Source organism: Dama dama, chromosome 18 (assembly GCF_033118175.1).
Source record: "Dama dama isolate Ldn47 chromosome 18, ASM3311817v1, whole genome shotgun sequence".
Lineage (NCBI taxonomy): Eukaryota > Metazoa > Chordata > Mammalia > Artiodactyla > Cervidae > Dama > Dama dama.
In genome coordinates this window covers 48,290,702-48,315,828 of record NC_083698.1, presented here as the reverse complement: position 1 = coordinate 48,315,828, position 25,127 = coordinate 48,290,702, and the positions used below count along the sequence as shown (strand labels likewise).

Sequence of the window (25,127 nt, the reverse complement as noted above, 5' to 3'; positions counted from 1 at the left end):
CAACCCACTCCAATATTCTTGCCTGGAAAATTCCATGGACAGAGGAACCTGGTGGGCTACAGTCCAAAGAGTTGCAAAGAATCGGACACAACTGAAGTGACTTAGCATGCATGCAGTATGACTAGCAGAAATTCCATTTGACTGAGCTAGTCAGTCAAGACTAATGTACAGTTGTAATCTGGTTGCATCACATTTCTAGTCATTTTATCATCTCAGCAGGTGATTGAAAAGCCCTGATTTTATCCCCTGATTTTACTGAGAGCCTAGACTTTCCTGAAATCCGTTGGCCACACAACTTTAACCTTCACTGAAGCAAAGGAATAAGACAGCTCTCCTTCCTGTTTCTATGTAACCCTCAGGCTTTCTTTGATCCTTCACAGAGAGAGGAGCAAATAGCAAAAAAAAAAAAAAAAAGAGGGGCAAGGGGTGGGGTGGGTGGAGAAAGTATCAGATTTAGAAGACACTGTGTCTCCTAAATTGTGAAGCCTTTGAATGTTTATATGCTGCTTTTAGAAAGGTCAATCCCAGTGGTAAACCTAGCTAGATCAATGGAAGGATTTTAAAAACTTCTTTCCATCAGGATCAAAGACATCAATTCAGTTAATGGAAACAACTGTGTAAAGGGTCAGATTCAAAGCCATTCTTTTTTTTTTTTTTTTTCAAGCTTTCCAAATTAAGGCAAGATGATGGTTCAATGTTTTACACCTTCAATATTAGTTTGAGATGCATCTCACATGCAGAGACATACGTGTGTGTCAGGGACTTGCACAATCCTGGCTTTATCACTCACTGGCTTGTGGTAAGTGGCTCATGGCCTTGAGCATGTTCTTACCTCTCTGCTTCTTCAGGTTCCTCATCTATAAAATGGACAGTGTTGGCTACCTCATACTGCCTGGCACATAATAAATACTGAACAAAACGCAAAGCATTAAATCTATCCATTTTGTATCTAGAATTTGCTATTCTTTCCTGATAATCATATTCTCCTTCTTCCTTTTAATAACAGAACTACTCAGTTTTAGCTGAATGCCTGGTTGCCCAGCAAGTCCACACTCCCAGCTAGGTGTGAACATGTGTCTAATTTCTTGGGCAGGAAGGGTGTGTGCAGCTTCTCTGACAGGCAGGGACTTGCCCTCCCGGCTCTCCTTCCTCAGGCTGGACCCCGGGAGCACGAGTCGTGACCGTCTGACCAAGCCCACACATGACACCCAAGGGTGAGGAGCTTGGGAAAGAGACAGAACTGGGACCCTGAGACCCTGAGACCCTGTACCTTCTGCCTCCCTGGGTCCCTCACATATGCTGGGACTTCTGTGTTTGAGAAAATAAACTTCTGTACTGTCCAAGTTATAATTGCTTCTGTTGAAGTGGCAAACCACTACAATAACTAACGCTAGCATATTTACTCAATTTTAAATTGAGTAGGGTTTACAGCCAGGCAAAGTTCACAGCCAGGCATCTTGATAACTATAGTCATTGTCTTCCATATTAATGAGCAATTACTTGATGCCAAGTCCTTGTTAGGAAAAGATACCCTCCTCCTGCCCAAATTACAAAAGTTGGCAGGTCACAGGCAGTCTCTGGGTACTAGCAATTTCCAGGCAAGATACCAGCAGTTTTCCAGGGAGGGGGCCCTGGAAAGGTTATGAGGTTAAAGCACAGGGGGAGGGGGCACTCACACAGCTCTCAACGTAAAACTGAGCAACCAGCTAATCCACAGTGGGGCCGGGAGTGTTAAGACTCCACCTGGCAGGTCCACCTACCAGTCTGAGGTAGTTCTGCAGCATCTGAAGAGGGATCATAGACGCGTAGGTCACACTACTGAGGCAGCCCTCCTGAGGCCCTGAGAGAAGGAAACACATAGAAGGAAGATGGGCTCTTCATGTCAACTGTCAGAATGATCAAAACCTAACAGAGCTGAATGTAAGATACAAGATGGGTACTGACGTCTGTAGGCAGAGCTGACATGCGGCCAAGAGGAACCAGTGTGGCTTTACTGTTGTGAAAATGCTGTGACACCTTGGATTGGCTGAGAAACAGCCCCTGCCATGGCTCCCAAGAGTTCCTCAGCTGGCCTGATCTTCCCCAGGGGGAGCCCACCCATCCCCTGTCAATCATGACCAGGGCCTTCAGATCCAGGTTCCAACACTGTAGCTTGTATCCTCTCTGATTGCTGGATTCAATATTTTACTGCTTATAAGCCACGTATAATACCAATCCTCAGAAGTTTTAGCTTTGCCAGCATCAATGTACAGGTGCATTCCCAAATTCTGACCCCCGCTTCCACCCCCTTCTGTGTTCTAACACTCTCTCAACATGGCGTCCAAGCCTGAAGGAATTTTCTGGAAAGGTCTCAGGCTTTTTTAAAAAAAAAAATTAAGTCAAACAATAAAATAAAACTTTATTAGTCGAAACTGAATTTTTAAAAGCTCCATTCCCAATCCTGGGAAATATACAATAAAATCAGTAGCCTTTTAGCATTAAGGGCTGGGAAACTGAGAATTCCTACTCACTAGCTGCACACACTCAGATAAGAACATCAATCTCTCTGAGCCTCAATTTCCTTATACATAACATGAGGGTAAACAGAGATACCTATCTTAACTAGGCTGTTGTAAGGATTAGAGGAACTTAGACTTGTCATGTACTGTAAACAACAGGATTAAGCACATAGTAGATGCTCACTGAAGATTAGCTTGTACCATAATAATCACATTCGTTATACGCTGTACTTGACAGCAGTAAGACAATTCTCTTAACATGGTATCTGTCACTCTCTTATCAGCAGGTCAGCTTTTTCCTAATGAGAAATGCAATCAGAGTTGCAGCAATCAATGATCAGAACAGACATCATCACAGGTGTCAGAAACATGGCTTTTGATTTTTCTTCTCCTTAATCAAATATCTCAAAAAAAAATCTAACTACTCAGCAGTGGGAGTCACGCACGCATGGCTTGGGGACACAGGACAAAATCATGAATCATGAAATGCTCATGATGCAAACTCTCACTTCAGTTTGGAATATCCTTACCTGACAAAAGCACAGTGACCTGCTCTGCTTTATTCGTTCTCATAAAGTCCCACGGGGACTGGGTGAAGCTCTGACCTGCTGACCACGGCACAGTTCCTAGTTCAAAAAAAGGTTAAAGGAAATGTCAAGAGATGCTTAAAAGGAGTTCTTCTTATAAGACTCAGTGTACACTCTCCTGTGTGAGACCCTAAAGGACTTCAGAGCTTGGACTGTCAGAGACACAGACTATGGAAAGAGTCACACAAAGGGTTAACTCCCCAGCATAATTTTCACTGATAGTCAGTGGGAGGCCTTCAAGCTATAGGGATTGAACAAAATCTGGAGAATGCAAATATAAACAATATGTCCAGGGTGTAGTTTTTAAGAACAAAGGAAATGACACCCTTCCATGGTTCTTCCAGTGCCTGATTCACAAAGCTGGAGCACTTTGAATGAGGCAAGAGATCCTTTATGATCTGGCCCCTGACACTCCTTCCAACACATTTTTGGATTCACAGGCAACTTCAGGGGCTCAGAATAAATCAAACCTTTCACAGTCTGGGCTCTCTGCTCACTCTTGCTCAGAAAAAAGAGCCCCGCTTTTAAGTGTCCATTCTGGGGAAGGAGCAGTCATAAGCACTTATGTTTATCCCTTCCTTCCATAGATCAATTTCTAAATGCCTATCCTCAGCACGCCCCCAAAATGCATGTATAGCTCACCTATAACTCACTGTTTCTCTGTTGCCCTTGGTCTGTTTAATCCAGCTTAGGTTATTGATACAGTAAAGTTTCTTGTATACATACATAATAACAGTGTTATGGAGACATATCTCCTTTTCCTGTGCTTTGCTTTTTTGCATATCACAGATATTGTTATTTACAAATTGAAGGTTCTTGACCTTGCATGGATCAAGTCTCTCAGTGCCATTTTTCCAACAGCCCATTTGCTCATTTTGTGCCTGTGTTACATTTTTGGTAATTCTCACAATATTTCAAATGTTTTCACTCTTATTATATATGTTATGGTGATCTGTGATCAATGATCTTTGATGTTACTCTTGCAAAAAGATTATAAGTTGCTGAAGGTTCAGATGATGGCAAGCACTTTTTAGCAAAAGTTCTTAATTCAGTATGTTTAGTTTTTTAGACATTGCTACTGTAAGTGTACAGTAATAAACTGCAGTACATTGTAAGTAATTTTTATCTGCACTGAGAAACCAAAAAATACATGTGACTTGATTTATACTGGGAAACTTTTATTGTTGTGGTCTGGAACTGAGCCTGCAGTATCCCTGAGGTATACCTGTAATCACCAATCATCAAGTGGCCACAGCCAGGTACCAAACTATAGACCTAACCCACAGAACTCAATGATTTTTTAGATATGAAATGCTACTTGGGTGCCCCACAACTGGACAAGAATCAATACCAGAACAGACTGGCCTTTGCACCCACTGCTCACAGAAGTACATGGATCTGACAGTGGTGAACAACCATCTGCCTTCCCCCAGTTTCCGGATGGAATGGATGAGGGTTGATGATGGAGGGCCTTTTCCTTCAAAGCAGGGCTGTGCTGACTTATTGGAAGTCAGAAGAACCACAGATTCCTGGGCAGACCCACACTTTAACACTGCACCTGTGGGCAAATGAGGTCCTGAGAATCATTTGACTTCTTCTCTAAGTGTACTTCTAAAATGATATAATAATTCTGTAATAATCACTTTAAGATCATAACAATCCATAAAATTAAGTTGTGAATAATCTGCTTCAAAAATGAGTGGATATATTTGTTTTCAAAGTGATTTAGGGTATATGCCTGAACAGAATGAAACACTTTCTAATATAAGCTGATACATTAATCACATGCTGAAACTTGCCCTTTCCTCAATCTTGACTCTTCTTTTGCAACATGGTGCTATTGAAAATACACAGACTTTCCTATCAGACAGACTGGGATTTGAGAATTGACTGCTTTGTTCCTTAGCTGTGTGACCTCAGGCAAATTATCTTGTAACCAGTTATCTGTAAATGAGCCTGCTGTAAAGACTCAGTGAGGTTTGTATATAAATATAGCTCCCAGCACAGTCCTGACACCACAGGAGGTTCCCCATAGATGTCAGATCTCCTAGTTCAACAGGAAAGAGACTTACCAGGACACCTAACATTTATAGTATATACATTATGCTCACCAGAAGGCAAATCTTATCTTTTTAAGTTCTTCGGAGTCCCACCAAACAGAAACAACCAGTTATCACCCCGACTCCTCCCAAGTGGGAGCCTTGACTACATCTTCATTAAACTGCTCCTTCTAACTCTTGGCTTTATTGGGACTCTTGTCTGAAGGTAAGGTGTTCATGCTCTACGGCATCCCTGGTGCAGTCCAAGTACAAACTTGGAGCTGTGTTCAGAGCTTGTGCATTAGCAAGCAGCTGCAACGTGTTTCATTTATTGCATGTATCAAAACAGCAAGTGCAATCACAAAGCCTCATCAAGGGCTTTCATGTTCTTCACTCTCTAGGTATTATTTGAGGTGTAAAAGCATTTTTATACCAACAGGCAACATTATATAATGGCTGCATTATGAACACTCAAGGTTTTCAGCGCCAGCAGCCGCCCCAAGTGAGCTTTGAATGTATTTAATCAATGAACTATGAATCAGGTTAGGGAGCCCATCAACATAAATAAACCCAGAAATTTAACTTTCCCTTCATTGCAGGACTGCTGATACCTAACGTGATGGATCGCACACTGCTTGCACTGAGGCCAATGCTGGAGTCGGTGGTGCTATTAAACGTCATGTCTTCCAGGCTCCACCATCCATCAGAAGAGATTGCTTGGAAATGGTTTGTCAGAGCTTGACTCACTGCTTTTGAAAAATCATCCCATGATGTCTGTTTGCGAATATTTAAAGCACATATTGTGTTTTCACATTCAAAGTCATCGGCACTGTAGTTGCCTGGTTCAATCTCACCCACTGAAATCCTTAAGGGTATTTTAAGAGCATCTGTTGGAAGAAAAAAAATAGGGAAAAGAAATCCTGATAGGAAGTAAACCAGCAAAAATTTTACACAAAAAAGAAACAGATATAAACATTTTGAAAACAAAGCAAAGGACAGCCATCCTTTTTAAACATTGAATGAATATTTGTTTATTGGAGTAAATTTTGGTCTCCCAATCTCTTCATAGTTTCTTTGGAATCATGTTGCTTTTTATCTTTGTCTTTGGAGCTTTGGAATCATGAGCTCTTTGTCTATTTGGCTGGTTCTACTTCCTGATTCCTTCGCTTGGCAAGACTCTCATATTCTTTCAAAAAGTGTCAGAGAAAACTAGAGCCCTCTCTTGACCCTGAACTCTAAACTGCCCTTTCTCCTCACCTTCCTTGAAAACATCATGAAGAAGAGGGGTTATTGCTGAATAGGTCAGTGTGCTGAGGCAGTGGCTTCAGGCTCATGCAGACCTCGGGCTTGGCCTCGGGATTACCTTCGACTAGCCATGCGCCCTTGGTAAACTGCCTTACGTGCTCTATGCCCCAATTTCTCTACAAAATGGAAGGAAGGTACAAGTGAGTTGCTATGAAGAGTAAATGAATTTGTGTTTGGAGGGGCTTTAACACACTACTTGTATAACACATTATCTGTTAACACACTATCTTACAAGAACTAGTAGGTACTTGATAAATGGCAAACAGTGCAGTAGAAGCTTTTAAAATAATCCTTCCAATCTCTCTGTGATACCAACTGAGGTATTCCCCCAGGAGGACAGCATCCCATGTACTCTGTTCTCATGAACTGAATTATATGCAAAAGCCACTTGTGTTTAGTCCTAATCTCCATCTCTGTTGAATACCAGCTATAATTAGTAAGTTAAATATTCCAGATACTAAAGAGATGAGTTCCTACTTCTAGAAAATCAGGACACTTTTTAAACTGAACAAAGGAGCTGCTATAAAAGTTTTTAATGTGACATGGACGAGATGGCTAAATAAAATTAGAAAAAAAATTTAACTGTCTTGAGACAGATATTGTCATTAGTTTGCTTCATGAATATGTTCAAATCCTCAAACACTAGAAGCCACAGATGAAACATTAAAGGTGTGATCTGTTCAAGTAAGAATACATGGCACTTCGATCAGGTGAACCATATTAATATGAAGAGCTTCACCTAAAAGTTGATGACAGAATTACTTGGTGCGTTTTAAATTAAAACAAAATGTTTAAAAATATGTTATTTTTATGATCCCATTCTTAAACTTTTCTTCTTTTTCCATTAACTGACCAACTTGTTGTTTAGTTGCTAAGTCTTATCTGACTCACTGTGACCCCAAGGACTGTAGCATGCCAGTCTCCTCTGTCCTAAACTATTTCCCAGACTTTGCTCAAATTCACGTCCATCGAGTCAGTGATGCTATCTAAACACCTCATCCTCTGCCACTGCTTTCTTTCTCTGTTTGCCTTCAATCTTTTCCAGCATCAGGCTTCTCTTGTGGCTCAGCTGGTAAAGAGTAGGCCTGCAATGAGGGAGACCTGGGTTTGATCCCTGGGTTGGGAAGATCCCCTGGAGAAGGCAAAGGCTATCCACGCCAGTATTCTGGCCTGAAGAATTTCATGGACTCTATAGTCCATGGGGTTGCAAAAAGTCAGACACAACTGAGCAACTTTCACTTTCCCAGCATGAGGGTCTTTTCCAATGAGTCGGCACTTCCCATCAGGCGGTCAAATACTGGAGCCTCAGCTTCAGCATCAGTCCTTCCAATGAATATTCAGGGCTGATTTCCTTTAGGATTGACTGGCTTGATCTCTGGGCAGTCCAAGGGACTCTCAAGAGTCTTCCACAGCACCACAGCTGGAAAACATAAAATCTTTGACACTCAGCCTTTTTTATGGTTCAACTCTCACATCCATACATGACTTCTGGGAAAACCATAGCTTTGACTCTATGGACAAAGTGATGTCTCTGCTTCTTAATACACTGTCTAGGTTTGTCATAACTTTCCTTCCAAGGAGCAAGCATCTTTTCATGACTGCAGTCACCATCTACAGTGATTTTGGAGCCCAAGAAAATAAAGTTTGTCACTGCTTCCAAAAGGACCAGATGCCATGGTCTTAGTTTTTTGAATGTTGAGTTCTAACCCAGTTTTTTCACTCTCTTCTTTCACCCTCATCAAAAAGCCCTTTAGTTCCTCTTCACCTTCTTCCACTGCCATTAGAGTTCTATCCTCTGCATATCTGAGTTTATTGATATTTCTCCTGGCAGTCTCGAGTCCAGCTTGTGATCCATCCAGCCCAGCATTTTTCATGATGTACTCTGCATGTGTACATGCTAAGGTGCTTCAGTTTTGTCTGACTCTTTGTGACTGCATGGACTGTAGCCTGCCAGGCTCCCCTGTCCATGGGATTCTCCAGGCAAGAACACTAGAGTGGGTTGCCATGCCCTCTTCCAGAGATCGAACCCCTATCTCTTATGTCTTTTGCACTGGCAGGCATTAGTGCTGCCTGGGAAGCCCAGTACTGTGAATAGAAGTTAAATAAGCAGGGTGACAATATATAGCCTTGATGTACTCCTTTCCCAATTTTGAACCAGTCAACTATTCTGTGTCCGGTTGTAACTGATGCTTCTTGACCTCCATACCGGTTTCTCAGCAGACAGGTAAGGGAGTCTGGTACTCCCCTCTCTTTAAGAAGTTTTAACAAACTGTTGGGATCCACACAGTCAAAGACTTAACATACTCAATGAAGCAGAAATAGATGCTTTTTCAGGAATTCCCTTGCTTTTTCTATGATCCAAAGGATATTGGCAATTTGGTCTCTGGTTCCTCTGCCTTTTCTAAATCCAGCTTATACATCTGGAAATTCTTGGTTCACATACTGTTGAAGCCTTGAAGAATTTTGAGCATAACCTTGCAAACATGCAAAATGAGGGCAACTGTACAGTAGTTTGAATATCTTTGGCATTCATTGCTCTTCTCTGGGATTGGAATGAAAATTAACCTTTTCCAGTCCTATGGCCACTGCTGAGTTTTCCAAATTTCTTGACATATTGAATGCAGCACTTCAACAGCATCACTTTTTAGGATTTTAAATAGCTCAACTGGAATTCCTTCACCTCTATTAGCTTTGTTCGTAGTAATGCTTTGTAAAGCCCACTTGAGTTCACACTCCAGGATGTCTGGCTCTACGTGAGCTACCACACCATCATGGTTATCCGGGTCATTAAGACCTTTCTTGTACAGTTCTTCGGTGTATTCTTGCCACCTCTTCCTAATCTCTTCTGCTTCTGTTAGGTCCTTACCATTTCTGTCTTTTATTCATGCACCATCCTCACATGGAATGTTCCCTTGATATTTCCAAGTTTCTTGAAGTGATCTCTGGTATTTCCCATTCTATTGTTTACTTCTTTGCACTGTTCATTTATGAAGGGTTTCTTATCGTTCCTTGCTATTCTCTGGAACTCTGCATTCAGTTGGGTGTATCTTTCCTTTTCTCCTTTGCCTTTCACTTCTCTTCTTTTCTCAGCTATCTGTAAAGCCTCCTCAGACAACCACTTTGCCATCCTGCATTTCTTTTTCTTTGGTATGGTTTTGATCACTACCTCTTGTACAATGTTATGTTAGTTCTTCTGACACTCTATCTATCAGATCTACTCCTTTGAAGCTAGTCATCACCATCATTGTGTAATAATAAGGGATTTGACTTAGGTCATACCTGAATGGCCTAATGGTTTTCCCTACTTTCTTCAATTTAAGCCTGAGTTTTGCAATAAGGAGCCCATGATCTGAGCCATAGGCAGCTCCAGGTCTTGTTTTTCTGCTGACTATATAGAGTTTCTCCATCTTGGTCTGCAAAGAACATAACCAATCTGATATGGGTATTGACCACCTGATGATGTCCACATATAGTCATCTCTTGGGTTGTTGGAAAATGGTATTTGCTATGACTAGTGTGTTCTCCTGAGAGAACTCTATTAGCCTTTGCCCTGCTTCTTTATTTTGTACTGAGGCCAAACTTGCCTGTTATTCTGTGTCTCTCTTGACTTCCTACTTTTGCATTCAAATCCCCTATGATGAAAAGACATCTTTTTTTTGGTGTTAGTTCTAGAAAGTCCTGTAAGTCTTCATAGAACAGCTTCTTCTGCACCAGTGGTTGGCACATTGACTTGGATTACTGTGATGCTGAATGGTTTGCTTTGGAAATGAACCAAGATCATTCTATCGTTTTTGAGATCGCAACTAAGTATTGCATATTGGACTCTATGAGGGCTATTCCATTTCTTCTAAGTGATTCTTGCCCACAGTAGTAGATACAATGGTCATCTGAAGTAAATTTGCCCATTCTTGTCCATTTTAGTTCACTGATTCCTAAGATGTTGATGTTCAATCTTGTCATCTCCTGCTTGACCACATCCAATTTACCTTGATTCATGGACCTAACATTCCAGGTTCCTATGCAATATTGTTCTTTACTGCATCAGACTTTACTTTCACCACCAGACATATTCACTACTGAGCATTATTTCTGCTTTGGCCCAGACATTTCATTCTTTCTGGACCTATTAGTAATTGCCCTCTGCTCTTCCTCAGTAGCATATTGGACACCTTCTGACACAGAAGGCTCATCTTCTGGTGTTACATCTGTTTGCCTCTTCATACTGTTGATTGGGTTCTCTTGGCAAAAAATACTGGAGTGGGTTGCCACTTCTTCCTTCATTGGACCACATTTTATCATAACTCTTCACTATAACCCATTTGTCTTGGATGGCCCTGCACAGCAAGGCTCATGGCTTCACTGAGTTATACAAGCCCTTTTACCACAAGAAGGCTGTGATCCATGAAGGGGAAATGACCAACTACTAGATTTTATTTTCAGTCTTCATGTTACTCAACAGCTTCCAGCATAACTGATCTCTCTGCTCTTCAATACACTCCTCAAGGATTTCCTCACACCTCACTGGTCACCCTCTAATGTTGTTCCTTTGCTGGTCCCTTCCCTTTTTGCAGACTTCTTAATAATAGAGTCTGGCAAGACTCATTTATTTCTCTTATTTTTTCTATCTGTGTTCACTGCCTTCATAACCTAATCTAGTTCTATGACTTTAAAAACTATCTCTAGACTGCTGACTCTCAGATTTGTAAATCCAGCTCATACCCATCTTCAGAATTCTTGCTGATCCGATACCTCCTATAGAGACACCCTAACGGACATCTCAAATTCATAATTCAAAATGTAACTTCGGATCTTTGTCGACAAAATCAGCTTCACCCACAGCCTTCCCCTTGACATCTGAGGGCAACGCTATCCTGACAGTTGTTCAGGCTGAAAATCTTGGGAGTTATCCATAAATCCCCTCTCTCGTACTTCACAGTCAGCCATTAGGAAGTTCTGTTGGCTTATCTTTAGCTATATCCAGAACCCATATGTCCTTATCTACTACGATCCTGAACTGAGAAGTCATTACTGGCCACATTAGGCCTGGGACTTCCTAGTTGATTTTTGACAAAGCAATCAGAGACACCATTTCAATGTACACCATTCTTATTAGGGACATTGCCAGGATTGGCTTTTACAATTAGTATGAGAATCCTTTGATTTTATCTTTTCTTGGTAACCATTTAAACAATTTTTTTGGAATATAGTTGATTTACAATGTTGTGTTAGTTTGAAGCTCACTTATGTCTAATAAGTTGATAAAAGCAAATTTTAACATGAAGTAGCTAACAAATATCTTTTTTAATAGGGTAGGAATGCTTATAATGTTCTTAAATTCAAAAATGACAAAAATTCTGTTAAAAAAATGTACACCAGGTCCTGTCACTCCGATGCTCAAACACTGAAATAGCTACCTTAAGTCTCCAAAATGGCTCTACCCTCCTCTCCTCCTGTGAGTTCTTTGACCTGTCTTCCTACTTCCTTCCCTCACTCATTCCAACCCTGTCATTCGGCCCTGAGTGCCGTTCCTCACCCTGAGTGCCGTTCCTCACCCTGGGTGCCGTTCCTCAAACATACAAATAGGCTCCTACTTGTTAGGGCTTCAGTCCACTTGACGCTCTGCCTGGAAAGTTCTTACCTGAGAGATTCTCACAGCTACCCCTTCCTCACCTCCAAGTGTTTGCTTAGATGTCTTGGTGGTGAGGCTACCCTGCCTATCATTTTAAAAATTGAAACCCAACCTCTCACTCCCCATCCCTCTTAGTCTTTTATGTAGCACATATTACCATCTCACATACTATATAATGAATCATTTCTTATGTTTATTGTTCATTTTCTGTCTCAATGTTAGAATGTAAGCTCAAGACCACTACTGAGACACCTGGCTGACTGGATAGGGTGAGTGATATCCTGACATAAGAGGTCGTACTATTTCATCTGATCTAGCACTCCACGTCGGTAGGTGCCCAATATGTTACTGGAGATCAGTGGAGAAATAACTTCAGAAAGAATGAAGGGATGGAGCCAAAGCAAAAACAACACCCAGTTGTGGATGTGACTGGTGATAGAAGCAAGGTCCAATGCTGTAAAGAGCAATATTGCATAGGAACCTGGAATGTTAGGTCCATGAATCAAGGCAAATTGGAAGTGGTCAAACAGGAGATGTCAAGAGTGAACGTTGACATTCTAGGAATCAGCGAACTAAAATGGACTGGAATGGGTGAATTTAACTCAGATGACCATTATATCTACTACTGTGGACAGGAATCCCTTAGAAGAAATGGAGTAGTCATCATAGTCAACAAAAGAGTCCAAAATACAGTACTTGGATGCAATCTCAAAAACGACAGAATGATCTCTGTTCGTTTCCAAGGCAAAGCATTCAATATATCGGTAATCCAAGTCTATGCCCCGATCAGTAATGCTGAAGAAGCTGAAGTTGAATGGTTCTATGAAGATCTACAAGACTTTTTAGAACTAACACTCAAAAAAGATGTTCTTTTCATTATAGGGAACTGGAATGCAAAAGTAGGAAGTCAAGAAACACCTGGAGTAACAGGCAAATTTGGCCTTGGAGTACAGAATGAAACAGGGCAAAGGCTAATAGAATTCTGCCAAGAGAATGCAGTGGTCATAGGAAACACCCTCTTCCACCAACACAAGAGAAGACTCTACACATGGACATCACCAGATGGTCAACAGCGAAATCAGACTGATTATATTCTTTGCAGCCAAAGATGGAGAAGCTCTATACAGTCAGTAAAAACAAGACCAGGAGCAGACTGTGACTCAGATCATGAATTCCTTATTGTCAAATTCAGACTTAAACTGAAGAAAGTGTGGGAAACCACTGGAACATTCAGTTATGACCTAAATCAAATCCCTTATGACTATACACTGGAAGTGAGAAATAGATTTATAGGACTAGATCTGATAGAGTGCCTGATGAACTATGGACAGAGGTTTGTGACACTGTATAGGAGACAGGGATCAAGACCATCACCAAGAAAAAGAAATGCAAAAAAGCAAAATGGCTGTCTGGGGAGGCCTTATAAATAGCTGTGAAAAGAAGACAAGCGAAAAGCAAAGGAGAAAAGGAAAGTATACCCATCTGAATGGAGAGTTCCAAAGAATAGCAAGGAGAGATAAGGAAGTCTTTCTCAGTGATCAATGCAAAGAAATAGAGGAAAACAACAGAATGGGAAAGACTAGAGATCTCTTCAAGAAAATTAGAGATACCAAGAGAACATTTCATGCAAAGATGAGCTCAATAAAGGACAGAAATGGTTTGGACCTGACAGAAGCAGAAGATATTAAGAAGAGGTGGCAAGAATACACAAAAGAAATGTACAAAAAAGATCTTCACGACCCAGATAATCACGATGGTGTGATCACTCATCTAGAGCCAGACATCCTGGAATGTGAAGTGAAGTATCACTATGAACAAAGCTAGTGGAGGTGACTGAATCCCAGTTGAGCTATTTCAAATCCTAAAAGATGACGCTGTGAAAGTGCTGCACTCAATATCCCAGCAAATTTGGAAAACTCAGCAGTGGCCACAGGACTGGAAAAGGTCCGTTTTCATTCTAATCCAAAAGAAAGGTAATGCCAAAGAATGCTCAAACTACCGCCCAATTGCACTCATCTCACATGCTAGTAAAGTAATGCTCAAAATTCTCCAAGCCAGGCTTCAACAATACATGAACCATGAACTTCCAGATGTTCGATCTGACTTTAGAAAAGACAGAGGAACCAGAGATCAAACTGCCAACATCTGCTGGATCATCAAAAAAGTGAGAGAGTTCCAGAAAAACATCTACTTCTGCTTTATTGACTATGCCAATGCCTTTGACTGTGTGGATCACAATAAACTGTGGAAAATTCTTCAAGAGATGGGAATACCAGACCACCTGACCTGCCTCTTGAGAAACCTGTATGCAGGTCAGGAAGCAACAGTTAGAACTGGACATGGAACAACAGACTGGTTCCAAATAGGAAAAAGGAGTACGTCAAGACTGTATATTGTCACCCTGCTTATTTAACTTATATGCAGAGTACATCATGAGAAATGCTGGGCTGGAAGAAGCACAAGCTGGAATCAAGATCGCCGGGAGAAATATAAATAACCTGATATGCAGATGACAACACCCTTATGGCAGAAAGTGAAGACGAACTAAAGAGCCTCTTGCTGAAAGTGAAAGAGGACAGTGAAAAAGTTGGCTTAAAGCTCAACATTCAGAAAACTAAAATCATGGCATCTGGTCCCCTCACTTCATGAGAAACAGATGGGGAAACAGTGGAAACAGTGACTGACTATTTTTCTGGGCTCCAAGATCACTGCAGATGGTGACTGTAGCCATGAAATTAAAAGAGGCTTGCTCCTTGGAAGGAAAGTTATGAGCAACCTAGATAGCATATTAAAAAGCAGAGACATTAATTACTTTGCCAGCAAAGGTCCGTCTAGTCAAGGCTATGGTTTTTCCAGTAGTCATGTATGGATGTGAGAGTTGGACTACAAAGAAAGCTGAGTGCAGAAGAACTGATGCTTTTGAATTGTGGTGTTGGAGAAGACTCTTGAGAGTCCCTTGGACTGCAAGCAGATCCAAACAGTCCATCCTAAAGGAGATCAGTCCTGGGTGTTCATTGGAAGGACTGATGCTAAAGCTGAAACTCCAATACTTTGGCCACCTGATGCAAAGAGCAGACTTATTTGAAAAGACCCTGATGCTGGGAAAGATTGAGGGCAGGAGGAGAAGGGGAAGACAGAGGATGAGATGCTTGGATGGCATCACTGACTCAATGGACATGAGTTTGGGTAGGGTCCAGGAGTTGGTGATGGACAGGGAGGCCTGGAGTGCTGCAGTTCATGGGGTTGCAAAGAGTCGGACACGACGGAGTGACTGAACTGAACTGAACACTCCATACTCACACACCCGCAAGTGAAACTATCACAGCATGTGCTGAGAAGCATATACTCTTACAGCTGTAATGGAACCAAATGGTTATCTTCCTAGACAGGCAGGCAACCAGATATTGAGAGATAACTGACTTGCCTACATTCACACAGTCAGCTGAAGCAAACTACTTGGCCATGATTTTGCCTTTTTTTTTTTGTACCTTCCTAGTCTCATATCTAGAAAGATAATCTAAGTCAGAAGAAAAAAAGCAATGATTATTAAATATTGTCCAAGGTCAAAGATGAGAAAGACCTAGCATTGTTTCAATAATTCTGTAAAAGCCATTCTACATGGAAAAATAGAAGTATCCCATTTATAACCAGTGTTTCTATAGCAGCTCTTGTTCAAAGGAAGTTAAAAAGAGAATGAGAAACTGAAGCTGCCTCAGTATCTTTCCCACAGCCCCGGAGGCCCCTGCATTGTGGATGCAGGAAGCGCAATGCAGCTGCATAGCGCACTCACTCAGATTCTCCAGCAGGTGCTTGCAGTCATCAGTAGCAACATCGTGTGCGGTCCGATTACACTTATCTCTTCTTTCCGGCTCCAGCCCTCCGTGCCTACACAAGACTTCTAGGCAGTTCTGCAAAGACAAGAATCCATTACCTCCTGTCCAAATGAATCAACTCAAGTGAAAACTCCAAGGGAAGATTCAGTGGCCTGTAGCAAGCCACTCAGGAATTCTCAATCAGAAAGCTTATTTCTTTTCCAACAACCCAAATATACAGATTAATCTAAACGCTGTTTCCAAGTGAAAAGCAAAGAGGGCTTCATTTACATGTGATTCACAGGATCAAAACATTGCTGCTCTTAGAACAGCCTCTTAGGTTTCAAGAGAAAAAACTGGCTTCCTAATCACTCAGTTTGCAGTGCCATTAAGGAAAAAAGCCTTGGGCAGACAGTATCCTTTCACGGTAATCTGGAAATACAAAAAGACTCCTGCTACAACCGAATGCCCAGCACTGTCTTCTAGACCAGGTATTGTCTTCCCGGTCATAAAAGTGCAGGGCTCCAATTCTGCCCCAGAGTCCCTGTAAGCACAAATATATTTTGGATCTTATGCTGTCTTATTTTTTAATTGAAAATTCTATGTAAACACCACATTGACTGAGGTTTAGAAAAACACTCTCAGTAGACATGGAAGTCACGTGCCCTGGCTTTTTCAGTTTCTCCTGTGTTGCTCCAGGGAGCCTCCACTCAAAAGCTAACACTAGCCTTTGAAGTGAAGGGTCTTGGTTTTCCAAAATTTTTCACTTCAAAGTGGTAGACAGACAATATATATATCCGCAAACATTTTCAAATAAGTGCAAAGCAGGATACCACATTGGGATATTTATCAAGGAGCTCTGCTATTTCAACTTCTACTACTTCCTGATTTGTCTACTGATTTCCCATCAAAGTAAGCACAAAATGACATAAACCAGAAACCATGAAAAGGAACTAACAACCAAAACAAGCACTGTTCTTTTCATCACTTCCCTACACGTACACACATACCTACACACACACACACACACACACACACACACACACACACACACACAGAGGCTCTGGGCTGACTTTTGCTCCTGACAACACAGTAAACTAGGCAGTCTGAACAGCTTTCCCTAATCTTGCTGTAAGATACTTTTTTTGTTTTATAAAATATGTTTTCCTTACTGATGTATAATATCTATGTAGAAAAGTACATAAATAAGTGTGAAGCTTGCAGAATTATCACAAAGTGAACATACTTGTGGGAGGAGTACTCTGGAAGCCCCCTTAATGTTCCATCTCAACCACTAATTCCTCCTTTCTCCTCACAAAGGCAGCTACTATTATGATTTCTAAGATCAGAAGTCCACTTAGCCTGTTTTAAGAGTTTTATATAAATGGAACCATATTACAGGTACACTTTTATATCTGGCTTCTTTTCATTCACCATAATGCTATAAAATGCATCCATGTATTAGGAATAGTTATAAGTCAATTCATCCTATTTTAAAATTACTGTGTATCACAAGGATATACCACAGTTTACCTCTACTCTTGTTGGTGGGCATTTGGGTGCTGCTACGGACATTCTGACGTGCGCCCTTTGGCAGACACAGGTACGCATTTCTGTTGGGTACACACACAGAGTTGGTCCACTGGGGCACAGGGTATGCACATGTTCTGTATCAGTGTATACTGCAAAGAGCTTTCAAAAGTGGCTATACCAAACTCCACTCCCACCAGGAGTATGTCTGAGTTCCAGTTGCTTCCTACTGCCTCTCAAACATATTTTAAATGCAATCATAGTCCACGAGGAAATACAAGGAATGCATAAGGGTCAGAAAGGAAAAGAGCAAGCTGAGACCACCAAGCAAGCGAAATGTAACAAGGAAGCCAGTGCTGATGTAAGGGGCTCTTTCTGGGTGCTGAGGGGCGGGAGACAAGGCCTTGGTGCCTGCAAAATGGAGGAGCTGAGCCCGAGGACCTCTGAATAAAGAAAATCTGTTTGCCTGCAAAGGGACTGACAGGACTTATCAGTGCTGCTGCTGAGGCTGGAGGGATCGCCTCTAACAAACAAAGCCTGGCTTTCATAGGTCTGGGGTTCAAGTTTTAAAAAAATCACTAAGCTAAGAAATGAACTAAAAACTAAGCCAAATACATAAATAACAGTTTTTATCCCATTGATATTACTAATTTGTACAAAATCAGTAAATGCATGAGAGTTAATGAAACTGACTCAAATGAAAGATTCAAGCAGAATGCAATCTGAGCACTAAACTTCATGAATTCCTAGATGATAAGGGACAGAAATAATACATTACACAAGTTAGTACTTGTAGCAAAAGCAGGTTAGAGGCAAAACAGACCTGGGGTCTTATCCTGCCAATATAAATGATTTTTATCTGACTTTTGGTAAATCATTTAACATTTTTTGGCTTCAGTTTCCTTATCTGTGTCTCATATATCTATATTTCATAAGGTTGTTAGGTGACTTAAATGAAAAGATAGGTAATTTATATTCTTGGCACATAAAGCACTCTCAATATTTATTAGCTTGCTGTATTTGTTACAATCAACATAATCATCACTAATTAAAAAACATCAGGTAATTGGTGAGGAATTATAGCACATCAACAAATGTCATAATTCTAGGTGATGTTAGCTCAAATTAGAAACAGAAATGATAAAAGATGCAACCAAAATTTGCAAGATGCAAGTCCACCCACAAGGTGGGTTGTGTTTAATTATTATAGTCAGGCAGATCAGTAGGCAATCATCTAAGCAGTGGCTTCCTCTACAAGGAAGCACAGAATGTCAGAAAGATCGCAGGATAAGGCGTATCCAAAAGGGGCCACAACTGTGAGTTTCAGAGCTCTCTGCTGGGCTCCATGGGGAACACAAAGAAGATGAAAACTTTACCTAACCGACACTTAACAATAGCAGCTACAATAACTATTCAAGCAAATACTAAGCACCAGGCACCGCTACAACACTGCACATGTATTTAGTGCTCATCAAACCTCACACGTTATGAGATAGGTACTACGCACCTGGGTGCCAGGAGCTGTGTTAAGACCCCAGGGTTGTGACGATGAATAAGGTCACAGTTCTGTTTCTCTGGCAGAAACGTGACATATTGTCAAGAGTCATGAAGAAAACATGCAGGGAAGGGGGCCTATGGAAGTGAGGGGCAAAGTTTTACTCAGAAGAAGAGGAGGAAGTGGGAAAGGTAGAGAAAAAAATCTACGCTCTCTCATTGATGGGTGGGATCTGAGTGAAGAGAACAACTGCTGTGATGCCAACTGCTGTTTCTGGACACGGATTCTCAGGGGACCTAAACTGGGCAGGCTGTCCCAAGGGATGCAGAGCAAGTAGTCCAGATGAATAAATCTAAGTCAAAGTGTTATTAACCACAACACAGATACATGTCTCTATCGAGCAGAGACTTTAAAAGACAGGGGGCTTTGGTTTCAGCTTCTATTTCCACTCATATCCCAATCGCCAGAACTTAGGGAGGCAGCCACGGTCATCTTCCAGGAAGCTGGAAAATGCAGTCTTTATTTGGGGCTGAACTCTGAGAGGTTCGTTATTGTAGAATAGGGGAGAAGGGATGTTTAGGGTCAATGAACCACCTCTGTCAGTGGCCTTTAAGAGCTGAGAAGAAAGGTACCAGGGCCAGGGAGACTTAGGAGAACACCCAAGTCCAAAGAGCTAGAGATAAGATCCAGGTCAGGACAGGAAACTGAGAGACGAGCTTGGGCAGAGGGAGTAGGAGGGAATTCAGTCCGCAAATGCACAGGTAAGGTCCAGCACACATGTCAGAAACGACCTTGGGATGTGGCTGTGCCCGCTGTTGGGCAGAGCAGGGGAGATGGAGAAACAACATGATGGGTAACAACAGCTGAGGAAGCAGAGAGATTCAGGGGGGAGATGAAGATGGCTGGAATTAGCCATGGAGGGCTGAGGGAGAGGGAGCACGGACTCTTTTCAGGAGACATAAGGATACGTCTGGGTAGACAAGTGCCATGATCAACTCAGTTCTGAAAACCAATTAGTGAGTTTGGAAGACATACTGAAAAACAAAGTGACAAAAAGAAGAGCAGTTAAGAAAGAACTGTCATAAAATTTACTCATTTACTCACTGATTCAACAAACATTTAGTACTCGTGGGCCAGAGACTGCTGAGCACGATATATACAATGATGAAAAGTGATTTTTTTGGAGGCAGTGGAGAGGGAAGGAGGTATATAAATAATTCCAGTAAAGAACAAGCTCCCTAAGTGAAGTGTGAAGAGGTACCCTGGGAGCAACGAACTCCTGGAAGCCAAGACCTAAGCTGAGATGTTTTCCAGGCAGGGAGGGGTCAGGACAGAAGGGGCCATTTGGGGTAATGGGAACAGCAGATGCAAAAACAGGGAGAGGAGACAGCACAGCGTGTCTGCAGGATTAGAGCCGAGAGCGCAGGAGAGGAGGGGCAGGAGTGTGCTGGTGCGAAGAGGCTGAGGCCGGAGCTGGAAGGGGCCTGTCTGTCACGTACAGGGCTGGCACTCACCCTAGAAGTGGCAGAAAGATCAGTTATCCTTGGAAAGATGAAGGGTAAACTGCAGGACCAGCTCCCCACTTAGAAAGGTCCCTCTCAAAGCCGCACAAAGGAGGAGGTAAGACTGCGGATGGGGAGACCACTGCAGCCTATGCAAGTCCAGCCAGCCTGTGACGAGGGCTCCCCGAGGGACATCCTGGAATGTGTTTAAAAACACAGCCTCCTCTTTGTACATGTACTCATTTATAAAGGAATAAAATCTAGAACTGTATCCATCATTTGAACTCAGTAACTTAGGAAGATGGAGCAAGAGACACAAATGTCTGATGATGTTACTGGATTAAGAGAGGAGGAACAGAGATGCGTTATAAACACAGAAGTCTGGGGACGCACGCTCATGGAGCTGTTTGGTGGAAATGAATGCGAATATGGACATCAATAGGGCTTCCCTGATGGCTCAGCGGTAAAGAAGCCACCTGCAATGCATGAGACTTGCAGGAGATATGGGTTCAACCCCTGGTCAGGAAGATTCCCTGGAGAAGGAAATGGCAACCCACTCCAATATTCTTGCCTGGGAAATCCCATGGACAGAGGAGCCTGGCAGGCTACAGTCCATGGGGTCGTGAAGAGCTGGACACAACTGAGTGACTGAACACCACCACCACCAGATAGATAGATAGCAATGGCCGTCGATAGGGTTACCGGACGAATGTCTAAACTGAGACACTTTTAGGAGTAAAAGGGGGCACTGTTAATGGTTCCATTGGGATGATGGGCATCCACAAGGACTGTCTTGGGCCAACTGGGGTATCAAGGAGATGCCCTGTAAATTGTGGGCTTCGTACACAGGATCTTCCTGAAAGGACTGAGGGCATGAATAAGTGGGCTAGAGAGAGGATTTTGGAACCTCTATAGATTATATTCCGGGGACCAGTAAGATCATTCAAGGGGGAAAGTATAGAGTGAGAGGAGAAAAAGGGTCAAACTAGATCCATGAAAGGCGTCAGTGGAAAACACTGCAAAGTGCAGATCTTTGGTGAGGGGTGGGAGCACAACTCTGATTGGCCAAGTTTATGTGAGAATTTAGGATCCTGTCAGTGGGTCATTGGTGGTTAAATTAAGCAAGTGTACAACACTCTGCACTGGACATTCTGTAATGAGGTTTTAAAAAAGAGCCTTTCCTTTGTCTACACACAGTTGAGTCAATCTGGCCTTTTCAAAAATAATCTTACAAAAATTAAGGAAAAAATAGTCAAGGAGAATTAAAAACACAAAAAATAAAAGAATCCAAAGAATGGATTTCTATTTACCACGATTAGCATCTAGTCCCAAAGATGTGGTCCAACCTCACAACTTATCCTGTCTTTGTCTTTTCTAGCCAGGTACTCAACTCTCTGTGACAAGAATTTTAGGGGCTCCTATCATTTTTTTTTTTTTTCTTCTTTGTAGGCATGACCTAGGGAGAGAAAATCTACATCGTAGGGCTTTATGTGGGCCTCTGCACTTAAGATACACACCTGATGCAGACCATCCAGTTAGGGCTGATGCTAGAATGTGGGAGGAAATGCCTGGGATTCACCTGGTTAAGAGCTAAAAAGGCATCAGTCAGTCCACAATCCCAGAACAATGCAAGAACAGCATAAAGACGGCAACAAGAGGATCACTGCCTGACCAGAGGACCACAGGCCTGCTTAGGGATGACCTCTAGGATGGTGGAAAATAAATGACTGGAAAGCAGATAAAAAGCCAGGTGGGAGATCTGGGCTTGGGAAGAGTTATTGCGGAAGCCACAGTTAAAGTTGAAAGACTGGATAAATTCTTTAAAATAGGACTAGGCAGCTAGGATGGCTTGGGAGTTGCCTAGGGTTAAAAAATTAAAGAGAAAAACAGGAAAAAAAAAAAAAAAAAAAACCAAAGAAAAAGCCTGATCATCAAATTCAGAAGGGAAGCAAGGAAGGGGCAGTGTTGTGGAAGCCAAGGAGAGGTTTGCATTAGAATCAACATGTTAAACAACCCAGAAAGACTGAGTAAGAACAGGAGTGATAGGAAGCCTTCAGCTTTGGCAATATGTAAACTAGAATTATAATCTACTCCTGAACTCACAACATGCACAGTCCCTCAAATAAAGAACCTGTTGTATGAGAGCCTGGACAACCAGATGCTCAAATCCAGACACTCTCCCTAATCTATTTCTGCTGCAGGAACTTGATGTGTCAAAGTTCTCATGACAGAACACAGAGTTTCACTAAGAAACTCTTCTATCTACTCACACTGAGTGATGAAAACAAGTTTATCCTCAGTGACGAGTTCAGCTGTGGAGTAGTCACAGACCAGATTTAGAGACAGCTACTCTGGTTACCAAAGACCAAGTGGTGATTTGCATAAATTGCTTAGTCATTGGGAAAAAGACCAAGAACTAAGTGGAAAAAGGACTGACTGAGGAACCTGATCTTCTATGAATTGACCTTGGGGAATTAGTTACGCTATTTCCCAAAACTTAAACTTTTTCATCTGCAAGTAAGGGGGTTGGAATAGATGAGCTATGTGATTTCAAGCTCCAAAATCCCACATTTGTCAATTGAAAAACATGTGGAAACTCAAGTGATCTTCTTGGGTAACAATGGTACTACTACCTTATGTAGGTCAGACACATGTATGCTATGGTAGAAAAAAAAAAATACATCTTTTAAGCACTACCTGTGGTCAGTGTAGAACCTCTTCACCCACACAATGATTAACTCAGGATTGTAATGTATTTTTTCTGAAAACTAGTCTTAGCAACTTAGTTGTGAATAGATTACCTCTCTGGAGAACTATCTCAGCCACACTATAAACACTGTATTAGGCAAAGGATGCAAAAATATTTTCCAATACCCATGACTAGGAAGGCAGGCTGAGTGGTATCATGCGAAGAGTAATGAAACCAGGCAATCTGGTCTTCATTCCCAATGTCTATTCATTTCTCCATAGTTTAAATGTCCTAATTGTAAAATGAAGAGGTAAGCCTGGAAGACAAAGTATCTACTCCAGGGCAAAAAAAAAAAACCTGTTATTTTAATCTATTAATTTTCTTTGCAGCGTGTTGTCAGCCATGCTTACTTTCTAAAATCTCTCTCTTCTTATTCAAAATTTATCTTAAGTTCTTAAAGAGAATATTAGAAGAGTCATATTAGACATGAGAAAGAAATTCTATTTCCCTTGACAGAGCATCCATGTTGCCAAGGGCCTGGGAATCCATGAAGATACCATCTTCAGCTCTGAAACCGCCAGGACTAATGAGGAGTTCATAAAGAAGGAGCTGAGTGGCACCATAAGCTAAGGGTAACTCACCCTGGAGGGAGAGCTCCTCTCAGTGATGCTCAGGTTTCATTTTCTGTTCTGCCTTTTTTTCTTGCCTTCAGGTTGAGTGCAAGAACAACCTACCACTGTCAGTAACCTTTCATTACACTCCGAGATTTTCTAGAAGAGGGAGTTAAGTCGATAACCACCCCTGCAACACACATTTTCTCCATCAAATGAGATTCACTGTCTTAGATTAACTACACCTACTCAAATTTAAGCCTTCCATATTTCCCATCTTTGCCTTCCAAGTACTTTTATGTCAAATGTCATTGCATTCCATTCAAATCAATACATACATATCAAGCTTATATAATTACTGTATTTTTTTTTTTAAGTATAATCGGGAGTACACTACTACTAACAAGCAATGACCTCCACACTGGACTGACTCACTCCTGTTTCTCACTTGTTTCAAAAAACACCCAAGTCCAAGATGAACAGCTTCTGCTCTAGATCATAACACAGGAAGTTACCAACCAGGAGCTCCAAATGCACATTTCTAGCTATTTCCAGATATCTCCATCTGGATGAACACGTCCCAGCATTAAATTCAGCATTCCTAAACCCACATTCTATCTGCTGGATCACAATGACACCTCTTCTTTCCTCTCTCTGGGAACGTTAACTATGATCCTTCTATTCATCCCATTGATTCAATGCATCTCATCTGTCTGCAGTTCTTGGACATTTCTACTCTGTGACCTCTCATGATTTCTACCAGTCTCATCATCTTTCACCTAGTCTCGCTCCCTGCCATCAGTGTTTTCATAACCCCAAATCATCTAAATGTCATTGCTCACGCAACCAGTTTAAACTATAGAGCTCTCTTTTGTTCCTTTGTACAAACTATTCAACAGTTTTACTCTGTCTAGTAAATAAAACTCAGACTTGGTACATGACCGAAGGCCTGTGCCATACTATGAAACTCCTAGTCTTGTCTTCTCACTACTCTTCATTAGCTCAACTGGAGCCATTACCCATCTCTCTACTTCCATACTATTCCTACTGCTCCCTGCATCTGAACTACTCTCCTCTCCCAGTGATGGGTGACAAATGTAACCCAGCCTGCAAGGCCAAAGTCATTTCTATCTCCTCCAGAATGAGTCATTTCTGAGCCTAATATTCCACAACTCTGCTCTCTGAAGTATGTGCATTCTGTCTTCCAAAAAATAAAAATTTGCATCTTTGTATTGTTCCAAACACATGTCTATCACCCTTGTTTTAAATTTTCTGTGCTTCTCTTATCCTATGCTTGTCTTGTATTTTGCACTTCTGCCACTGAACTAGGAGTTACCTAATCACATAAATGATTCTTACAAATGTTAGCTTTCATAATGCCTTGCACTCAGGAGCTTCCTGATAGCTTTTCATTGTTAAAGCAATATTAT

The 25,127-nt window shown here is 41.6% G+C and overlaps 1 protein-coding gene across 2 annotated transcripts in view; it reads right to left on the bottom strand.

The window, feature by feature from the left end:
- CTTNBP2 (cortactin binding protein 2) overlaps positions 1-25,127 on the bottom strand; it is a 164,451-nt gene that overhangs the window by 42,681 nt on the left and 96,643 nt on the right. For both annotated transcript variants that reach the window (XM_061165289.1, XM_061165290.1), the window contains 4 exons: positions 15,849-15,966; positions 5,736-6,011; positions 3,029-3,124; positions 1,761-1,840 (listed from right to left, as the gene is read on the bottom strand). In XM_061165289.1, the coding sequence (XP_061021272.1) occupies positions 1,761-1,840; positions 3,029-3,124; positions 5,736-6,011; positions 15,849-15,966 (570 nt within the window). The remainder of the gene's footprint in view (positions 1-1,760; positions 1,841-3,028; positions 3,125-5,735; positions 6,012-15,848; positions 15,967-25,127) is intronic.